This window comes from Lytechinus variegatus, chromosome 4 (genome assembly GCF_018143015.1).
Source record: "Lytechinus variegatus isolate NC3 chromosome 4, Lvar_3.0, whole genome shotgun sequence".
Classification (NCBI taxonomy): domain Eukaryota; kingdom Metazoa; phylum Echinodermata; class Echinoidea; order Temnopleuroida; family Toxopneustidae; genus Lytechinus; species Lytechinus variegatus.
In genome coordinates, this window is record NC_054743.1 from 22,143,461 (window position 1) to 22,166,025 (window position 22,565).

General features: G+C 36.0%; 2 protein-coding genes across 2 annotated transcripts; one reads left to right on the forward strand and one right to left on the reverse strand.

Annotated features, from left to right (window-relative positions):
• The first annotated feature begins 7,661 nt into the window (after positions 1-7,661).
• Positions 7,662-14,671, forward strand: LOC121412891 (juvenile hormone acid O-methyltransferase-like). Its single transcript, XM_041605653.1, has 5 exons — positions 7,662-7,666; positions 8,062-8,297; positions 8,427-8,755; positions 9,941-10,076; positions 13,793-14,671. The coding sequence occupies exons 1-5, from the start codon at positions 7,662-7,664 to the stop codon at positions 13,963-13,965; spliced, it is 879 nt and encodes a 292-aa protein (XP_041461587.1). The 3' UTR covers positions 13,966-14,671.
• A 2,060-nt stretch (positions 14,672-16,731) lies between these two features.
• LOC121412892 (alpha-1B adrenergic receptor-like) lies at positions 16,732-17,745 on the reverse strand. The gene has a single exon (XM_041605654.1). The coding sequence runs from the start codon at positions 17,743-17,745 to the stop codon at positions 16,732-16,734; it is 1,014 nt and encodes a 337-aa protein (XP_041461588.1).
• Positions 17,746-22,565: the final 4,820 nt, after the last annotated feature.

Sequence of the window (22,565 nt, forward strand, 5' to 3'; positions counted from 1 at the left end):
AGAAATAATAGTCATGTTACAATTACTTAGTTGTTATTGGATGCGAACGTTGTTAATAGAATTTCTTTGTACTGACGTTGAAAACTACTAAGTGATAAACTATTTTTAAGGGTTGGGGGAGAGAGTTCCATAATTTTTGACCTTAAAACATTATAGTTTTTTGAGTAAAAGTAGTACGGACGGAGGGCATGGGAAAATCAATTTGTCTACGAATTTAGTGAGAATGAGTAGTAGTATTGAGACAAAAATATCTGCTTAGTGATTCAGGAATTAGTTTTTTTGTGACAAGAATACATAAATGATCCAAGAGATAGTTTATAAAGGTCAAATACACTAAGGATTTTCAATCTTTTAAAAAGTACATTAGTGTGGGCATTAAATAAAGTTTTACATATCATTCTTACTGCTCTTTTCTGTAATTTAAATAATCTTAACACATTAAGGTTATTGTTGGCTGCGTTGGCCCATACAACATTACAATAAGTTAAATAGGGATAAACCATTGAATAATAAAGATCAATTAATATGTTTTGGGGAAGGAAATTCAATTTATTCATTATATCTATATTTCTTGAAATAATCGAACATAATTAACTAAAGCGATTGGACCAGGAGAGTTTATTTTTCAAATTCAAATTCAAATTTATTTTCATTCTTCAAAATGATACAAATAAGTACAAGATAGATTGATTCAATTTAAATAAACAATAGCATGAACAAAATTCAATATTGGAAGAAAAAAAATACATATTTGAAAGTAATCTAAATATAAATTAACATACATGTCAAATTAAATCAATATAATCAATATCATTAGATATAATTGAATCAATGCAATTATATATCATAAGAAGAATGGAGGGGTCCACTGAAAAGCAAAGCTTGTATAATGTGGACCCCTCAAAAAATAGATACAAGGAATATAGAAATATACGTAAAGTAATACATGAAGATAACGAAAAGGCAAGTAATAATAGTAAATAACCCGAAACAACACAACACATGAACATGAGGTGGACAATAGTACGATAACAACTGCCTAGAATATAGAAAGAAAATAGAGATAGGGAGAGGGATGCAAAGCTAATTTGCTGCATATAATTATATTAAGTCTATACATACACATCAATAAACGCACACACACACATATATATACATATATACACATACATACACACACATACATACATATACACATTACACATATACATACACACACACACCCCTCCATACACACATATACAAATACACCATTACACACGCACACATACACACACACACATACAATATAAAAGGTACAATATAATGTATAGACAAGCTATAACTTTTATATTTCAAATTTTATGTCTAACTGGAAAAAAAATAAAATAAAAAATAATAATAAGGCTTTATGTTCTGTATAAACATAGATTAGCAAAAAATGATACAAAATTTTAGTTTAAACAGTGAATATAATTCATTAGGAAATAAGGAGCATAAATTTTAATTTGTTTTTAAAGGACAGTAAAGAACGGGCATCTTTAATCTCATCGCCAAGGGAGTTCCAAAATCTTGGACCTGTAGATAAATAAGTATATTGTGCTAGATGCGTTCTGAGGAGGGGCAAGTGATATTCATTTGACTGCCTGGTGGGATAGTTATGGAGGGATTGGTTTTGGTGAAACATAGAGTCAAATATGCGTGGCAACGAATTATTTTTGTATCTATACATGAATTGACCTAACTGAAATAAATATAATTTTTTTATTTTCATGATTTTATGTTCCAGGAACAATTGATCTGTATGAGAACGAACTGGTGCATTACATATAATTCGGAGTGTTTTCTTTTGTAAAATTAATATTTTGTCCAATAAAGAATTATGGGTATTTCCCCATGCTAATATTCCATAATTAAGGTACGGTAGAATTAAGGAGGAATATAACATGAGTAATGTGACCGGAGGAAAATAGTGTTTTAACTTATTAATTATACCAATATTACGAGATAATATTTTGCTCACATGAAAGACGTGGGGTTTCCAAGAAAGTTTATTATCAACTATAATTCCTAAAAATTTAATTTGGGAAACACATTGTAAAAGTGTATCATCAAAGATAATGTCAGAAGTTAAAGATTCAATAGAATTACTAAATATCATATATTTGGTTTTGTTTAAATTAAGAGATAGTTTATTGGCGCGTATCCATTGAGTCAAATTTAGCAGTTCCAAATTCATGATCTGAACTAGAGTTTGAGGGTTTTTGTGAGCAAAAAATACATTGGAATCATCTGCAAAAAGAATGAAAGAAACAATGTCAGATGATCTATGAAAATCGTTAATGTAAATAATGAATAAAAGAGGCCCTAATATACTACCTTGTGGGACACCACAATTAATGTCATGTTGATCAGAGATGTGATTATTTAAATAAACATATTGTTTTCTATTTTTAAGGTAATTCCTGAACCACTCCAAGGCAATTCCACGTATTCCATAATGAGAAAGCTTGTAAAGTAAAATGTCGTGGTTAATAGTGTCAAATGCCTTGGAGAAGTCCAGGAATATACCAATTAGATGCGAATGATCATCTAAAGAATGGGCTACTTTATGCACAAAATTTAAAAGAGCGTGGATAGTGCTATGTTTTTGTCTAAAACCAAATTGGAAGTTAGTGAATATATTATTGATTTTAAGAAATTTAGTTGTTCTAACAAAAATTAATCTCTCTAAAATCTTAGAAAGAGAAGAGAGTAAGGATATAGGACGGTAATTACCAGCATAAAGCTCGTCTCCCTTTTTAAATAAGGGAATAACTTTCGCAATTTTGATTTGTTTAGGAAAAATACCACTTAATATAGATTTATTTAATATATGTGTCAAGGGCTCAACAATAGACGATATGGTTCCTTTTAATATAAAATTACTTATGTCATCATGACCAGCACTGTGTTTATTATTTAAGAAGGAAACAATATCGGTCACTTCATAAATAGTAGTCGGATAGAAGAAAATGGAATTGGCATTAGGTTGTCCCAGGAATTTTGAAAAATGCTTATTGGATTGTGGAATTTTTTGTGCCAAATTTTCCCCTATCGTAGAAAAGTAAGAATTTAAAACATTGGCGATTTCTGTGGGATCTTCTATATTCCGATTATTAAATCTTATTTTAGTAATACTTGATTTCTTTTTTGAAATATTCAAAGCTTGCTTAATAACTTTCCATGTGTTTTTCATATCATGTTTATATTGTTCTAATTGAATCCAGTAATATTTATTTTTTTCTGCACGCAAGACTTTTATTAATGTATTTTTATAAGAAGTATACTTAATTTTTTAATGTTCATTCTTCTTCAATTTGAATTTATAGTACAGTCGGTTTTTTTTATTAATTGAGCGCAAGAGGGAGTTAGAAATCCAGGGAAGTCTGGGTGATGTTTTATAATTAACTCGATTATCACTCTTTTTAGGAATATGATCATCTAGATGTTTTTTAAATATACTTAAAAAATTGCCTAAAGATAAATCAACATCGTCAGTGTTATAAACGCTAGACCAGTCAACTCTATCTAAACTGACACCAAGACTAGCTAATTTTTCTGGGGTGGCCCTACGTCTAGCTGGTAGGGGATATACTTTATTTAAGGAACATTTAAGATTAAAAAATGACATAATTGGATAATGATCAGTAATATCAGAAAGGACTATTAAGGATTCTGGGGGTGGTAATGAGTTACATAAAATATTGTCAAGGAGAGTGGCTGAGTGATTACTAACACGCGTAGGTTTAGAAATTAATGGCAAGAACGAGGCTGAGTAAAGTGTTTCAAGAAACTCATGTGAGAAATTGTTGTTAGCATGTTTTAATAGATCGATATTAAAATCGCCCATTACAAATACATCTTTGTTGACAAAATTAGCATTACTCAGAATAGATGTTATAAATTGAAAGAAATCATTATTATTTGAGTTTGGGGGTCTATAAATAATTCCAACTATTATATTTTTGCTATGAGGAATAGAAATTTCAATAAATAGTGACTCAATAAACTCATTCATAAAATTAAGTTCGTTTAGGACAGTGAATTCAAAATTAATGGAAAGATAAAGTGCTACGCCCCCACCCAACTTTTTTGATCTGTTATTAACAATAAAATCATATCCATCTATTGCATAAGGTAAATTTGTGTCAGTGGAAAGCCAAGTTTCGGTCAAGCCAATAACTGAAAAAGAATGTTTATTTTGGTTGTCTAAAAGAATCTGAAGGTCTTCAAAATGTTTACTTATGCTTCTGATATTCATATGCAGTAAGGAAAATCAGTTTTTAGAAAATGTTTTGTTACTTCTTTTAATTGTAATTGGGTAATATATTTCGAGGAGGGAATTGGAAGTGAACATTGATTAGAATCATTGGCATAATTTAACTCCTCAGATGATAGATTAAGGTTATCTGCAAAATTATTATCATATGAGGCAGAAGAGGTATCAATGTCACTGGATTCTCTATCAGATGAATCATTATCATAAAAATTGAAAGATGAGTTATTTGTATCAGCCATTTAAAAATTTATCAAAACAGGAGAAGCATAAAACATGAATAAATTGTGAGGAAGATGGAATAATCCAGCACTTCTTAAGCAGCATCTCAGCAAGCATCTGAAGAAAGGAAAAATGGAGATAGTCAGGCAAGAAGACAGATACAAACACAACACAGAACAAACATGAAATACTCTCATTTAGAAAAAAGTAACAAACGAAAACAGAAATAGTATCTCTCATCTTTGGAGGTGTATCATGCGGTGCTCCAGCTTAAAAATAAATGAACTGAATTACGCTTACATGGCATCGTCAAGTTGGATGCCCAAAAATTTTGTATAAGATGTGTGTTGAATTTCCTTACTGCTAGGATATATACTAACATCGTTGGGATTGAAGTGGCGATTTGAAAATATCATTGATGTTGTTTTAGAAATATTTATAATGAGTTTATTCTTGACTAACCAAAAGGGATATTGTTCCAATGGTTGGCACAACCTATAGCTGTTACACCAAATAAATTATAGTTGTGTAAGTAAAAATTTCAACCCACTGCAAGAAAGAAGGTCATATAAGTATAAACATATAAAGTAGATTGAATCAACTTTTTTTTTTACAGATGATTCCAAAATAGTTGAGTCGGAAATAGGTTTCCGGTGTATCATTGCATTTTGACCATTAAAGTGTCTAGCGAATTAATTATACGTTTTCATAGCAGATGACCATTCAAAATTTGCAATTATGACGACCATCTTTAATTTTCTAAGGAAAATAACCTTTCTACCAAAATACCACGCATATTGACAATATACATTACTCGATATTGCTCTTAAATAATACCAGTGTGCCCGTGACAATAGATCTCTTGTCACAGGCACACTACCCAATCATTGCCAATTGCTTCTTAGACTTTACTTGATAAAATATCAATGCCTTGCTCTATCATGTCTACTGCAATTACTTAATCGCGATTCTCAATCTAGGGAAAACTGAACAATTACAGGACTCTTTGCTCTGATTGTAAGCTCAGACACCAATTATAATAAAATATAAGGTTATGAACTTTTGAATTTTGGGTGCTTTGTGCTGTTGATATTCATAAAACATGGATTTAACTAAATTGATTTTCCCTATTATCTAGGACTTTGTTTACGACCACTTTCTCTTCAGATATTGAGTGCTGTCAATCATGAACATACAGCCACAACAAAAATTATTTTTTTGTGCTGTTTTTAAAAACAGTAGTGTTAAAACTACTCCGCCGGTATTTCAAGAGGATGATCACATCAAGCATTGCACACTAACAGCGTGCCCCGCAAAAATGTTAATGGCACATTAATCATGTTAATCGAGTATAATGTGAAATTACTCAATCCTATTGTATAAAATTTATTTAATCGCAAATTAGCATTTTTCATACTACTGGCTTGAATTTCATGCGATATGATTCATTAAACAAAGAGTTATGAGCCTTCTGCAGAGCCCTTTGACCCATTGGTGTCATATCAGAATTGGCCCTGGCAGCCGAATGGTATATATACCGGCAGAATTAATCGGCGGCTCTTTTACCAGGTCGATTGGTTCCGAATTTTGTTGGGTGATGCGATCGTCATAGCCAATTTGTTCTGACCAGGCGATTTGTCGCCTTTCGCCATTATTTAGGGTGCCAAAAGCAGAGGGAACTCTCAATGACACCTTAAGACCTCATTGACACACACACACCCTCGAACACTATTCAAGCACACAACAACCAACAACCCCCCCCCCCCAAAAAAAAAAAAAAAGAGGCTTGGGATAAGAAGAAAAAGAAGAAGGAGAAGTAGAAGAAGAAGAAGTAGTAGTAGTAGAAGTAGAAGAAATGGAGGCCTCTTGTAGATGAGAGTCACCACCTTTGCACGTTAAGAATGACTGGACTATTCGTATGAGAGGAGGGGAGAAACTCCGGTGAAGTGGCTCCACCTGCACTCCCCAATCAGTTATATCGGAGAAGAGACCTGCAGGTCATAGTGATTAAAGATCAAGTCCATCTCAGAAAAAAATTGATTTGAATCAAAAGAGAAAAATCAGACGAGCACGATGCTGAAAATTTCATCAAAATCGGATGTAAAATAAGAAAGTTTAATTTATTTTTAAACAAAATAGTTATATGAACGAGCCAGTTACATCCAAATGAGAGAGTCGATGAAGTCACACACTCACTATTTCTTTTGTTTTTTACTGTTTGAATTATACAATATTTCAATTTTTACGAATTTGACGATTAGGACCTCCTTGCCTGAAGCACAAAATGTCAAAATAATGGAATTCCACGTGTTCAGGGAGGAATAAAACTTCATTTCACATGACAATGAAGAGAAAATAAAAATATTTCATTTTTCATGTAATAAAATACAAAAGAAATAGTGAGTGATTGATGTCATCAGTTCCCCCATTTGCATCCCGACCGAGATGTGCATATAACTGTTTTGTGAAATGAAGCTAAACTTTTAAGTGTCATAACTTTCTTATTTCACCTGCGATTTTGATGAAATTTTTAGTGTTATGCTTGTTGAATTTTTCTCTTTTTATTCAAATCAAGTTTTTGTTGGGGTGGACTTGTCCTTTAAGTTCGCTTTTCGCCCCCCAGGCACAGGTGACGCCAAACAAGTGAAAGAAATAATAATATAATAATAATGATAGTAATAATAATAATAATAATGATAATTATTATTATTGTTATTATTGCTATTATTATTATCATTATCGTTATTATTATTATTATAACTATCATTATACTAATACCATGGTCACATTTGTTCTACGGCGGCCGTACGGCGAGTCGAAAACAGCCGTTTTAACATTTTCGTACCAGCTGAATATAGGTGGTTAGAATAAAAATGGATAAAACGGCTGTTTTCGACTCGCCGTACGGCCGCCGTAGAGCAAATGTGACCAAGGTATTACTACCTTCGAAAAATTTGACAAATACGGAACCAAACGGCGGCTCTCCATTTAAGTACAGAGAGAAAAAAGTACATCTTTTTAAATTATAAGTTTTATTATTGCCTCTTAAATTTGAAATCAACTTTTTATTTCTATCTACTTTATTTTATTGATATGTACTGCTTTGTGTGAAATGTTGTTAATTAGTATCATGCTTTTAACGATGCCGTATGTTTGCCACTCTGCTTTCTGTTATGATATGAGTCAAGTTATTTACAATGGTTATGTGCATATTTCACATGTATTTAAATGTTTTTATACTTGTTTTTATCATGTATTCCAGGGCCCCACGGGAGACCAGTTTATCGCTGAGTGGGCTACCCTGACATTGAAATAAATAAATAAATTTTGTATCGGCCAACATTTAAACCAGTCATTTAGATCAGGCAGACCCGTTGTTCTAGCCGTTTGGTACTGACAGGACTAATCAGCTAGCCGTTTTGGTCTCCCGGTTCCCGGTCTAAATCTGTGGCTCCACAATCACAGGCCTCACTTTTTTTTACCCGACCTAAATCATGGGACGAATTAACGCAAATAAATCTTATCATTGTCATTCTGCACAGATCTGTTCAACTTAATTCGGGCATTCAAAGGGATTCAAAGCAAGGCAAGATGAATACCGACACAGTAGAACTAGCGAGGGAATATGATTTAATAAGTTCTGTTTATTTTCAGAATCGAGTACGAGATGAAGCTTTGAAATGGATCGTTTTCGATGAAAACGACGACGTGCTCGATGTTGGATGTGGTCCAGGAAGGTTATGTAATATGTTGTCTCCTCGTGTAAACTCAGTTACCGGTAAGTTTTTTTTTTTTGGGGGGGGGGGGTGGTAATGTCTATTGGTCCATCTTATTATGGGTCTATTATGCAGATATGTGATTATTTTCGAATATTCATATATGCAATGTTTTGTGTGGTTTTATACAGGTTTAGACATTTCGCCTGGCATGATAGAATATGCAAAGATGGAAAACTCAGGGCCCAATATACGATTCTTTCAAGAGGACGCGCAGACGTTTGGTTTTCATCTCAACAACTGGTGGGAAAGGTTCAACAAAATCCTGAGTATAACAGCTCTTCATTGGTGCTTCGACAAGGAGAATGTATTGAGGAATGTCTTCCAGTGCCTTAAACCTGGTGGTTTATTCCTCCTTGACTTCGAGACGCATTGGAACCTACATGGGGAATGGAGTAGATATGGTGAAACCTGCGAAGTATGGCTTCAGAAACATCACAGATGGGGAAAATATCTGGAGGTAAGGAGCTACTACCTGGTGGATGTTTCATAAAGCTGTTCGTAAGATAAGAACGACTTTAAGAACGACTGGTGATCTTTTCTTTTGGTAAATGGTATACACCATAGGCGATGGTTTAGCGCGTAAGAAAGGATCACCAGTCGTTCTTAAAGTCACTCTTAACTTACGAACAGCTTTATGAAACGGCCCCCTGGTCTAGTTTTGTTGTAGTGAATAGTTTTATATGGGCGTTTCTAGAAAGATATGCAACATAACATATACAATGGTAATGCATATAAAACAAAACAATAATACAATAGTAGAAATATAAGCAATGAAAAACAAGATAGAAGGATAATATGCGTTATTCACTTTAAAAAGAAATCATAATTGAAAGAAATGCAGGAGGCCGCCATCGTAAGTGATTAAGCTTGAAAATGATGGCCGCCTCGTCATCGATGATGGTCATTGACATGATGGTTATCATTTTCTGATTTATAACTTTGCTTACATAATCATATCATGACGTAAGTTCTGTCTTGTTGACTGGCCTAGATATTAGAATTATTTTAGAAATACATCGCTTATTGTTCTTGACCATCCTCTATTGTTGTGTATGCCATCATGCAAGACGGTGATTTTGGGATTATGTTTTTTTTTACGATTTCCTTGTAGTTCAAGTTTCCAGTTCAACGATTACGAAGAAAAGTAGGCCAAACCCCGTGTACACGGGGTTTAGTTTAATAATAACTGCTCCAAATGCCAATGTTTACTTTGAAAATATTTTCCTTGGCTAACTCGTATACAAATAGATTACCTGTTCTGTTAAATTTCACTGTAGCTTTTCGCTATGTAGTTTGATAAACAAAAAATCGCGCCCGATGGCTGGGTACGGGCAAATAAAATATTCCTTTTCGTTGAATTGAAATTACCAACTTGACTCGTGATTCAAGCCACCGGAATCCTCGCCACCTCACTCACCCCGCCCCTAAAAAAATAGCTACTTTCCCAACAGTTAGAGCACCCATTCAATGCATTGATAACAAAAAAAATCAACAGGTACTTGAAAAAAAATTATCAGACAAACTTCGAATGGTAAGGGAAGAGTATTCTAGGAGTATAGTGCAATATGCAAATATTGAGAGATTATTTAAGTACATCTTTTTGTATGGTTTGTTTTAAAGCATCAAACTATTACATCTTCAGAACTGTGACTATTTACTGCTTCCAGTGGAAAGTACTGACACCTTTCACGACCTGATGAGATCAATAGGATTCTCTATTATAAAATCAGAGGTCAAGGAATCACCCTGGGTTCAATGGAAAGAACATGAAATTAAAAGTAAGTTTGACATCTAATCTATCTTATCATTCCAGTAACTGATTAGGCCCACAATAAGCGCGGAAACATCGAGGCAGTCTTGCGGAATCAAAATTTGTTCAAACTTGCTATGTATTTCCCCAGTCAGTCGGCAAGCTCTGAAAAAGTAGCTTCTTTTATCCAAGTGATATTCATGACTATAGGGTTTTTGCATTATTAATGAGCTTGGTGCGAACCAAAACACCTCTTTTTATTCTGCCATTGCTGCTCTAAATATTAACCAAATTTCATGTTTTTGGTATCTTTGTAAAGAAGAAGAATCATTCTTTCAGGTCATGTGTTTGGAATTTTTTAAAAATGTTGTAATATAGGGAAAACTTTTGATATAAAACATGAAACAAAATGATTTTTTCATGCAACAAATGTTGTTGTTTTCACACTTGATTTCTGTTTGAGCACAAATGATTTTTAGATCATAATAAAGCTGAAGATCTACGCTTTAATATGATATAATTTGTATAAGAAGATGTATCTTAGATGGGTCAGCAGCCAGCTTTTCATAGGCCAAGTACATTTAGCTATGGAAGCTTAAAAGTGCCACCGAGATGTTGAGATAATTATCTCGGGAAGTCGACATCTTGATAGCAAAAGATAAGATGACGAGATCCCAGATCTCATCATGTCGACATCTTTTAGAAGAGATGATGAGATGACAAGATCCCGAATCTCATCATGTCAACATCTTTTAGAAGAGATGATGAGATGACAAGATCCCGGATCTCATCATGTCGACATCTTTTAGAAGAGATGATGAGATGACAAGATCCCGAATCTCATCATGTCAACATCTTTTAGAAGAGATGATGAGATGACAAGATCCCGGATCTCATCATGTCAACATCTTTTAGAAGAGATGATGAGATGACAAGATCCCAGATCTCATCATGTCAACATCTTCTGGAAGAGATGATGAGATGACAAGATCCCGGATCTCATCATGTCAACATCTTTTAGAAGAGATGATGAGATGACAAGATCCCGATCTTTTCATGTCGTCATCTTTTAGAAGAGATGATGAGATGACAAGATCCCGGATCTCATCATGTCGTCATCTTTTAGAAGAGATGATGAGATGACAAGACCCAGGATCTCATCATGTAGAAGAGATGATGAGATGACAAGATCCCGGATCTCATCATGTCAACATCTTTTAGAAGAGATGATGAGATGACAAGATCCCGGATCTTTTCATGTCGTCATCTTTTAGAAGAGATGATGAGATGACAAGATCCCGGATCTCATCATGTCGTCATCTTTTAGAAGAGATGATGAGATGACAAGACCCAGGATCTCATCATGTAGAAGAGATGATGAGATGACAAGATCCAGGATCTCATCATGTCAACATCTTGTAGAAGAGATGATCAGATGACAAGATCTTCGATCCATGATCTTGTCATCTCAACATCTCTTCTAAAAGATGTCAACATGATGAGATACTGGATCTTGTCATCTCATCATCTATTCTACAAGATGTTGACATGATGAGATCCGGGATCTTGCCATCTCATCATCTCTTCTAAAAGATGACGACATGACGAGATCCGGGATCTTGTCATCTCATCATCTCTTCTAAAAGATGTCAACATGATGAGATCCGGGATCTTGTCATCTCATCATCTCTTCTAAAAGATGACGACATGACGAGATCCGGGATCTTGTCATCTCATCATCTCTTCTAAAAGATGTCAACATGATGAGATCCGGGATCTTGTCATCTCATCATCTCTTCTAAAAGATGTTGACATAATGAGATCTGGGATCTTGTCATCTCATCATCTCTTCTAAAAGATGTCGACATGATGAGATCTGGGATCTCGTCTTTTTATCTTTTGCTATCAAGATGTCGACTTCCCGAGATAATTATCTCAACATCTCGGTGGCACTTTTAAGCTTCCATATTTAGCAGCTCAAAAACAAGAATACTGCACTCTGATTGGTCACAGAGACCACACACCCACGCAAATTCCAATGTTCCCCACACTGGGCCTCTGCAAGGTCACACTCACCATGTGGTAATCTCTTCAAATAACCCGCGCCTGTTGTTGTGAAAACATTATTCAGCCAATCAGAACTCTGGATTTTATGTTACTCAGAAATTTTAGAAATCTCGTCTTGCATCTTGATGGAAAAAGCTGGCTGCTGACCCATCTATATCAAGAGTGACATTGTAAGAAAGTATAGAGTTTGAGCTTTCAACAATTTGCAAGTGAAAACAGAGGAAGAAAATTCAGTTTGATGCATCTTTTCTGGTAAAAAAATTCACTTATTTATCAAAATATTTTATTCAAAAGAAATAACCAATATGAAAGAGTAACATTTACTCTTCCCAATGGTACAAAAATAATCAATTTTACTCCAAGAGAAAGTGGTTAAATTCTTTGAGAAAGAAAGTCTCACAATTCACGAGATTTTGCAGGGACATGAATTCAGCCACGAGAGGACTTGGATAAATCTTGCCCATTTGCTCATTAACACAGGGGCTTGCCGACTGACTGTCCCCCTTTCTGTAATTTGCTCTGAAGCACTTTGAACATAACTTTGATTAGGATGGAAATCGCACTATTGAAGATAATGTGGACTGTTATTAGAGGCATGGTTGTTCTAGAGGCATGGGGACCGCACTGTGCCCAAGGGCTTTGCCCGAGGGCATGGTCTGGCCGGTGCGATACCCTCGAGCCGAAAGAAACAACCATGTCTCGAATATCAAAGCAGTCCATAGGCTTATGATCCGAATCAAAAGCTAGATCTAGGTCTATATCTGAATTGAGCCGAAGCCCTAACCCAGACCCAGACTAACGATTGGTCTCGACTATGTTTTAGGAACTGAATTTAGGGTCTAATATATAATAGATCTATAGATCTAAGTCTAAGTTCTCCAAACTAGTCTAGTCTCTACATTATATCCAGATCTACGTCAGATCTAATATTAAACAGATTATATATATCATAATTCTAGATCTAGACCATTCTTCTCTGTTAGATGTGTGGATACATTAGACCTTACATAAGTGCCCCTCACCTTTTTGAGATAGCATTTAAGGGTTGAACATTAACAAGGTGATAATTGATACATCCGTCTTTTATTAAAATAAGTTTCCTTTTGAAGCAGAATAGAACAAGCAAAGGTGCAGAATTGACATCGTTCTATCGATATTTCGTATCCACTGCGCGCACTTGCGCTATAGGCGGGGAGTAGGTTGTCTAAATTTTTTGATTAAATCGCGTGGATATGTAAAGTATCCGCAATCACCAATAGGGATCTCAGTCAAATTTAATTATGCCCGTTGTTAAGAGGCGGATCAGAGGGCAACTATGCCAGTTGCCCTTGGTAGCCAGCTTAGTTTGTTGTTTTGCGGGCATCAGACCCTACATTACCTACTACAGCCTACACCGGTATACAGCGTTGCCTAACATAGGTCTTGTACGATTCTGGGCCACGATAACTGGGTGATGTGGTGTGCTACTGTTACAAATTGATGCAGAGGTTTAAGCCCTGGTCACCTCTTTCGGATGGTGACCTTAAAGGTCGGTTCCAGACTAAAATAATCATACCTGATTGACACACATTTGACAAAACTCAATTACATACGCACGCCACGATTCCTCTGTCTTCGTGTGTGCTGTATACACTTTCTTGTAAAAGTGCCATTGCTTATGTCTTCATTTTCATGCAGGTCAATTAAGGACCTCCTTTTATCCGATGAAGTATATCCCTCTGGAACACCAAGAAGAATTCATCGGTGACGTGTACAAATGGGCGTGTGGCGTCACTCCAAAGAGGTCCGGTAATGTTTACCGAGGTGAATATGGGAGAATTGAACACATCACCATCATGGCTACCAAATAAAGACATTCTTCAAGTTTCTTGACCTGATCCACGCGAGCAGATCCCTCGACTTTTAGTGTCTTCAACAGGGACATTTTAAGGATTATTTGTTTAGGAATTCATGAAGAGCATACATATCTCACCATAGTCATCTAATTCGAGCGCCTAGCGCGTGCAGAATTTTACAGAAGTACACCTAAACCATGGAGCTAATATATGCCTAAACCACTGCATCACACGTTATGCAAAGGGCCCTCTTCCTTTATATACAATATACATATATGTGTGTATATAATATGTGTGTGTGCATATATTTATATATATAAAGATGTATTGAAAGATTTTGAAATAAAGAGGTATACGAAATAAAAATAAATTTCATGGAGCTATATAGTGTTGTAGTCATGGCAAGAACTCTATCAGAAGCTTACTACCCATTTACTAGCCAGTGGAAGAGCCTATTTGGTTGAGTAACTCCTTAATTTGAATATGAATAGACCATACCTATATCTGCTAGAGTAGGCAACCCCTCACTGTGTTTGATAGATATTGTGTGTGTGCACTGCATAGGGCAATGCAAGCAAATGTTAAACAGACTGCAGATATGTATAAGCATGCAAGCATCGGGTGCAGTAGCATCTTTCGGCAGCTCCTTGGCTGGGAAAGCTAGCACATTGGTGCCACTCCTTTGATCCTTTGATATGTGGGGTGGCATTTAAGACATCAGTGGTTGGTACACTGGTTGGAATTCAAGATTCAGACAGTAAGTTGATGGGTTTTTTTTTATATATAATTATGGACAGTTTTTATAATATTTAGAAACTGTGGTGTTATTTGTATTCCAATTGAACATCATAAGCATAAGATAAGCTATTTAAAGAAGATAAGATATAAGATATACATGTAAGCCAGATATTGTTTATTTCATACACATTATAAAGAAAACACATTTATATGTCTTACACAAGTCATGAAATTATTGTTTTAGGAAGTGACTTAATTATCCAATATTTAGACTTGAAAACTATTTTTTCATTTATCAAGACAATTAGTATGTCTATTGACATATTTTGAAAGCTCTTTTAAACACTCATTAACTAAGAATAGTGGTGATTTTTGTATGACACTTTATTAGAATTATTGTTTCACTTGTTCAAAGTTAGAACACTGATATTTGGTACTCAAATACAAGTATAGAGAGTTCAGTGACCTGCTTTGAAATGTACTCACTACTCAGCATTTACTTTATTATAAACCATTCGAATAACAGAAATGATATGAACTGTCGGCTGTTAATCCTTGCGTATTCTTTTCCAGACGGCCGTTTCTTGATAGTTATCCACGTCTTTTGACATTTTACCACGTTCCTCCACGTTTGCCATGTGTCGCCATGGTTCTCCACGTTTGACAAGGTTTATCGATGTCCTACGTCTTGTGATGTTCACGGCCTCTTCGACGTCTTACGACGTTCTTTGATTGCTACGTACGTTCTCCACGGTAAAGTTCCGAGTTCTGGTTATCTGGTTTCTTCTTCTGGTTTGGCCAGTTCATCTCGCGAGTTCATCTCCACATCGTCATCTGTTCGGCGCTGCTCATTCATGTCATCCATTTCTTCAACATCGAACGATCAATTCGGACATTGATATATATGACATCTGACACCGGGTGATGAGCGAACACTTGAGAAACTCAACTTTCCTCAAAGTCGGTATACTTAATATATCAATCAATTGTTCTCATAAACAGAGAATTTATGATTTTTCTTGAATAGGAAAATAATTTAAATTGAGTCAGATTGTTCCAAAAAATTTTGATACTCGTTTATTGATTTGTTTATGTTTTAAAAGCTTGTGAGCCTCGATAACGTCTATAGTAAATTCATTTTGATTGAAATGTACAATTCTATCTTATAGTTTAATTCTTGGGAGGTCAAACAGCCTCATAGATTAATAAGTCTAGTTCACATAAAAACCAATGTGACAAACTCAAAGGCCAAAATTAAAGTTTGAATCTTCAAGGCCAGTGCCAGAGCATGAAACTCAATCAAAGGTATCGATGTATACTAGAAACAAGAGTGCTAATAGACATTAGAGATCTATGCAAAAACATTTAGCATGTTTAGTATGGTATTTGTTCTGAATTAAAAGAATAGTGAACGGCAGTTTGTATGTGTTTAATTCTTGATTATCCAAGCGTGAACGAATGCTATGAAAATATGGTATTCAGTTATTTGGAACGAGATTTCAGGAAATGTTTGTTTATGTTTTGGCTTTTGTTATTATCTCTGCTACATTAATATCTAGAAAACTTGGAATTATGAATATAATACATTTATTGTAAGGTTTTCTATGACAGGATTCCATGAGCTCATATCCATACGTTCTTGAAAACGAATTACTGAATGCAAACAGAATATCTAATCAATATCATCATCGTAATGAAATAATTACTATAAAGTTCAATATTATAATGTGCGATATCACGACTTCTTTGTCAGTGTCTTTATGTAGTAAATAAATGTCTATGATAAATAGATAACACCACCGTGTTCTTCTAATAACCTACTTTAATTTGATGTATAATTCGCCGTTTTGGGTGATTAGCAATAGATTTCTATTCTAAACTAGGAAGTTTAAAATGGATGCACTTGGTACTGCATGCAGTGCAGGTGACAGAAATGCTTGCTCTTTGGACAATCCGAGATACATAAGAATGCAAAGACCAACATGTCTGTATACTGCATTATCATTTGTATATGACTCGAGATCGTTGAAAGCACACATAAGATCAAATGCTTATCGCAAGTGGCCTGACGCATCCAAATAATTTCATGAACAACGCCCTCGCCTCGGGGTTTGTCAGAAGGTAGACGATGGGCTGCATCCATGTGCTGCTAACTGCAAATTTGTCAAGAACAGCAATAGCTTCTGGACTCAACGGCACTGTGTAGTAGACAATAAAAGATGCCCATACTAGGTAGAAAGAACCGATCAGAAGGACAACCGTTGTGAGTCCTTTGATTCTTCGGCTTGGCAAACGGGGAAGGTCTGGCTCAATACCCGGGCTTCGTAACGGTTCAATATTTCCCCTGTCACTCCGAGGCTCCAAATGCGCACGAATCTCACGACCGGAATTGTGCGCCACACTTGCCTTTCCACACGCAATAAACAGCAGCTTCGTGTATAAAACTGTTGTAAGACACATTGTTACACAAACTGGAAATGCAAAGTGCAGCGTGTGAACAATCGAGACCAGGTCTGCTCTAGGACGAGTGGTTTTACCCATACAACGCTGTGCAAGCAAGATTACAAATGGGGATTCCGGGATCGGAAGGTATAGGCCGCAAATTAGAATGGTGCACAGTAATACAACTGTGAGCATCGTGACAAATCTGGTTCTGGTCATGATGACAGAATATCGTAACGGTCTGGTGATTAGGATGTAGAGGTTAACACTGATTCCAAGATGGCAAATCATGATGGTCCAAAATGCCACATGGAATATAAACGGAACGGCCAGGCTGAGGATCATGCAGGTGTCTCTGTCACTAAACGAAAACCAGAATGGTCCCCAGGAGCCCCAGATGATTCCTGCAACTAGATTGGAGATTGCGAGAGTCTGATAAAGAACTCGCATGTTCTCCTGAAGCTCTTGCTGCTGACGAACCAACACGAGTACAATCACATTACATACGACTGAAAGGACGACGGTGAGAAGGTAAAAACCAACTTCGCCTGGAATGAGGCTTTCATTTTCCACGTCCATGACGTCTGTTACATTCGTGGATCCTTGATTCGCCATCGTCATGCAAACGAAAGTGGTGGCTTCACGACAGGACGATCAGAAGGTTGTGTTGGTAATGTTGGCGGTTGCGACTGGGCTTTTTAATTTAAAAATGCGTGAATCGAATGTGATACCTCCTTCGTCAAAATGTCAGTTAGATTGATTCAGCCGTGGGGTTCTCTTGAAATTAGGAAGCATGGTCAAACAAACTTAGTTAACGATTATTTTCAATGTGGCGATTCTAAAAACAGGTCTTCAAAGCATGCAAAACGTGAGAGAATCCTCATTCACTGTTTACCCAATCTATTATGTCGCAGCAGGCTTTCAACTGATTCGAAAATGTCAGTGCTGAATAATTGCAGAATAAATGTGGCGGTTCTACCATGTCTACGGAGTGATATCATGTCGCTTTTGATCCGAAATTGAGTAAATAATTGCTCAGTGGTCAGGTGGTTAGTTAAAAGAAAGATTTTTTTTCTTAGGAGCGACACCGAGATGAACAGATAGGGGGAAGATTAAACATTTAAAAGTGACTTCAATTTTTTCTCGATTAATATAGGAATCAGTGGCGTACTATGGTCCCCCCCCCCCTCCTGTCGGCTGGCCAAAAAAAAACAGGAGGAAGGGAGAAAAAAGGGGGAGAAATGAAGAGAAAATGTAATGGGAAAGAAGAAATTACTGTATATTGTATTATGTTATATTGTATTACAGATATATATTATGTGATATTACATAAGATTTTTTGTCATAACTTTATAAGACATGATTTGCACAGGGCCTGTTTGTTCATCGTTCCCGGTGCTCGAATTGTCTGTTTAACGAGATACGTAATCCTGTTGTCTTAAAACATCCCGTTTTCAAGTCAATATACAACATAATATATATAATGTATCGTCGCACTTCGAGGTATTATTGTTTTATGTAGTGATGATATACATTATGCTTCTGTTCATGACTACTTAAAGTGATTGCCCCATTTTAAGGTCCGGGGAGATGATTATTATTATTATTTGTTTGACGTCACCTGTGCCCAGGTGCCTGGGAGGCGAAAAGCGAACTGAATCATTATGACCCGCAGGTCTCTCCTCCCGATATAACTGATTGGGGGAGTGCAGGTGGACCGCTAAACCGGGGTTTCCCCCTACTCTTAGTGCAGTGGGTTCTTAACGTGCAAAGGTGGTGACTCTCCTCTACACGGGGCCTCCATTTAACGTCCTATCCGAGGGACGGAGTGTTTTCCATTGTAACATAGCCTGCATCTATGAAACATGGGAGAGACGTTTACACACAACGCACTGGCTTCAGTCATCTGCCCGGGGTGGACTCGAACCCACGATCTTTGGTTCGACGGGCAAACGCGTTACCGACTGAGCCAGATATGTCTGCTTTTCACGAATTCCTAAAATCAGTCCTTTAAATGTTCCCTATTCTGATCTGAAAAAAAAAATGAGCTCGGACTTTGCGCTTGCATCATTTGGTTAGTGAAATACGTTTTGTCTTAGTGGATTCCTACAAACAAGCCTTAATATGCCTCTATTCAGGTCTGAATTTCCAAAAATTGCTCGCGCTTCGCTCTCGGAATGTTTGATTAGTGAGATGTGTATGTTCATTATAATTACAATGACTACCAAAAGTGTTTCATGTGTTTAGATGTAATTCTCACAAAATCAGCATGCGCTTGGCACTCGCATGACTATTGTGAGATATGTTTACTCTTAAGTACGTATCATGATTACAAAAATTTGTTTTTAATCATGATAATGTCCCTTTTCAGGTTTGAATATAAAAAAAAATCAGTTCGCTTCGCGCTCGCATTATTCGATCAGTCAGTCAGAGAGGTACATCATGGCACAGTCCTTAATGTATCGATTAAGTCAGTACATCTGGCAATCGAGCGCGCTTCGATTCAATTTCTTTTTTGCTGGTGCCCCCCCCCCCATGCCGTGTCCCACGTGACGCTGCTGATAGGAGTACTGCATAATTGATGTACACGACAAACCCCTTTAACCATATTTTTTTACCTTCCCTTTCGTCACCTTTTTTCAACTGATCACTTTGAAAACTATGGGGGAGGAGGGGCTGGCCTTATACGACCCCATCACTTTCCTCCCGCGTTGCGTCAATCTGGTACCTTTTATCACATCATTTTAGATTGATGAATAAAGATTACTCGTGAGGAAATCAGATCCATCTAAGTGCTGTATACATAGTGGACATCTGAGTCCGACACTCGGGGAATTTATGTTTGTCTAATATCTGATAACAAAATTCATACTTTCAGCCTTTCTCATCATTCCTTTTTTAGAAATTGGCGTAGGCAATATTTTTTCCGCTTTTTAAGCAGCCTCCTCCATTTCCAGCCTGTTTATAAGCCCCGGGGGGCCACTTACATTGACGAGTGGATACCATGCGCGACCAAAAAAACACGTAAAAAGGATGTCTTTTTCACGATAGGGCACGTTACGTACGTAACGTGATAAGGGTGTAAAAAACACAAAAATAATGAAAATTTTTTATCTATTTTGCAAGGAAAATTACGTGTTTAGGGTCGAATTTGCGGGGATGATAAAACAAAGATAGAATGTTTTATAAAGGATGTCTTTTTTGCCCCAACACTTCGTGTTTAGGGTCCGATTTGCGCGAGGTGTAGAAGGTGGGGTCGTACTAAACCAAATAAGGTCAAGCCGACGACCGAAGGACCTGTAACAATAAAACATTCCTTTACTTGTTTAGGGGTTCATTTCAGGGAACATTTGCCAAGAGTATCGTTTTGTTTCCAATACTCGTTAAGGGTAGGGTTTCAAACGCCAATACTTGTTAAGGGGTGCATTTTCAGAAAATGGAAATTACGTGTTTAGGGTGCTTTTCGAGACCCCATGGTCGCGCATGGTATCCACTCGTGAATGGAAGTGGCCCCCCGGGTTATAAGCTTGACTATTATTGTAAATAGAAAATTGCTGTATGTTTTTGTTTTCCTCAAGAAGTACGAATTGAAAGATGTTATACTGTAATTGTTTGAAATGGAAATAAACGGAAATAAATACGATTGAATTAAATATTATGTACGTTCTTATGTTTTATACATGAGACAGTGAACATTTCAAGTAACACTGAATACGTCTGCGCAGCCGATGATTCAGTAAAATAAGAAAAATAATAATATTAATATGTCTCTTTAAAGATAAGCGTTGTCTTGTGTTATCACTTCCTGTGTTCATTAATTCATAATTTCATCATCACCTCATTCAACTTTAAGCTAGACGATTCTCCTCCTGCGCATGTCCATTCTTCATTGAACGTTTCGTTACATAGCTCCATCTACGTTGAAGCATGCCTGAAAATCGAGCAGATCGTACCCATGCATTCTTGAAAAGAATTACTGAATGCAATTATAAATAAATGATAAACTAATATTGTCAAAGAACATGATTATATTGCCAGTTCGAACTACAACCACCATTCTTGATTTCATCCATTATCACGAATCGATGTTTCTACTGTTAGATATTTGAAGGGAAGTCATCAACAAAAATAGAAAGTATAGCCCCTCGATCTTCTTTATTATTAGCCCTATTCCTTATTTTCATGTATTCCTTTACTTGTATTTCAATATTCCTAGTATCTATTTGTTGAGGGGTTCACATTCTACAAGCTTTGCTTTTCAGTGGACCCCTCCATTCTTCTTGTGATATATGATTGTATTGATTTAATTATATTTAATGATATTGATTTAAACTAGACCTGTATGTTAATTTATATTTAAATCACTTATCGAATATGTTTATTATTTTTTCAATATTGAATTTTGTTCATGCTTTTAGTTAAATTAAATCAATCTATCTTGTATTATGTTGAAGAATGAAAAATAAATTGAATTGAATTGAAAACACTCTGATATTATAAACATGAACGTGTAAACTCGCAGATCAAATGAGCCTGTTCCACCTTAAGACCTTCGACCTCAATCAACACTTCTAACTACCTATTAGTAAATTATTTCATGACAAACGACTTCATGTTATCCTGTTTATCACTAATGAGGGCAGAATCCCCTTCCACCCCCACTCCTCAGAAATAAAGGCATGCATGAGGCAAGAAGCTAGACATTAGCACATTGTAGTGTTAACTGCAATCTAACGAGGCATTAGTCCGGCAGCCCAGGAGGTTTATTCAACCGAAAGCCGGACAAGCAAATGACCCCATAGCTGGATGGCATGGACCTTGAAGTTTACAAAAATGCATTGCTGCCGGGTTCTATGCGTGGTCTTCCCTCCGAAATGACGTAATATATGACGTCACTACAAAATGGCCCTATTTCACCATTTTTCAGACATTGTACACATAGCATGAAGTCAAGGGAGAATATCTCAGCCAAATCATGCTTGTTTTGTATGAAACTTTAACAATATATTGTTCAAGTGGTGCACAAGAGATAGGCAAAATTTTACGAACAGAAATTATTGTTTACATATGCAAATCACGTAATGAAATTTGCATATCATTAGTTTTGGAGATTTCTCGCATAAAAAATTGTCAAAAATCGATTTAGAAATTTATTTTCTTTTGTAGTGTACTTTATTTGATATTTTTTCTCTCAAGCATAATATCATTGTCTTCATCTATATCTCTACTTTAAGAAAATATATAACAGTAATTGAAAAAGACATTATAGACTGTGATTTCAGCCTCCTTTCCAATATGGTGCGCACGTAGAAATCGTGCGTTTTTGGCCTATTTTCACCATATGGCTGAGGTGTGCGAACGATATGCCTACTTTATTGATGTTTCCTGCATTTTGCATGATATTAAATCTTCCAAACAACATATTTTCTTCTTCA

Coding starts and splice junctions, on each gene's coding strand:
- LOC121412891 (XM_041605653.1), top strand. Junction 8,298..8,426: donor TCGTGTAAACTCAGTTACCG/GTAAGTTTTTTT, acceptor GGTTTTATACAG/GTTTAGACATTTCGCCTGGC. Junction 10,077..13,792: donor GAAAGAACATGAAATTAAAA/GTAAGTTTGACA, acceptor ATTTTCATGCAG/GTCAATTAAGGACCTCCTTT.
- LOC121412892 (XM_041605654.1), bottom strand. CDS start 17,745: ATGGCGAATCAAGGATCCACGAATGTAACAGACGTCATGGACGTGGAA.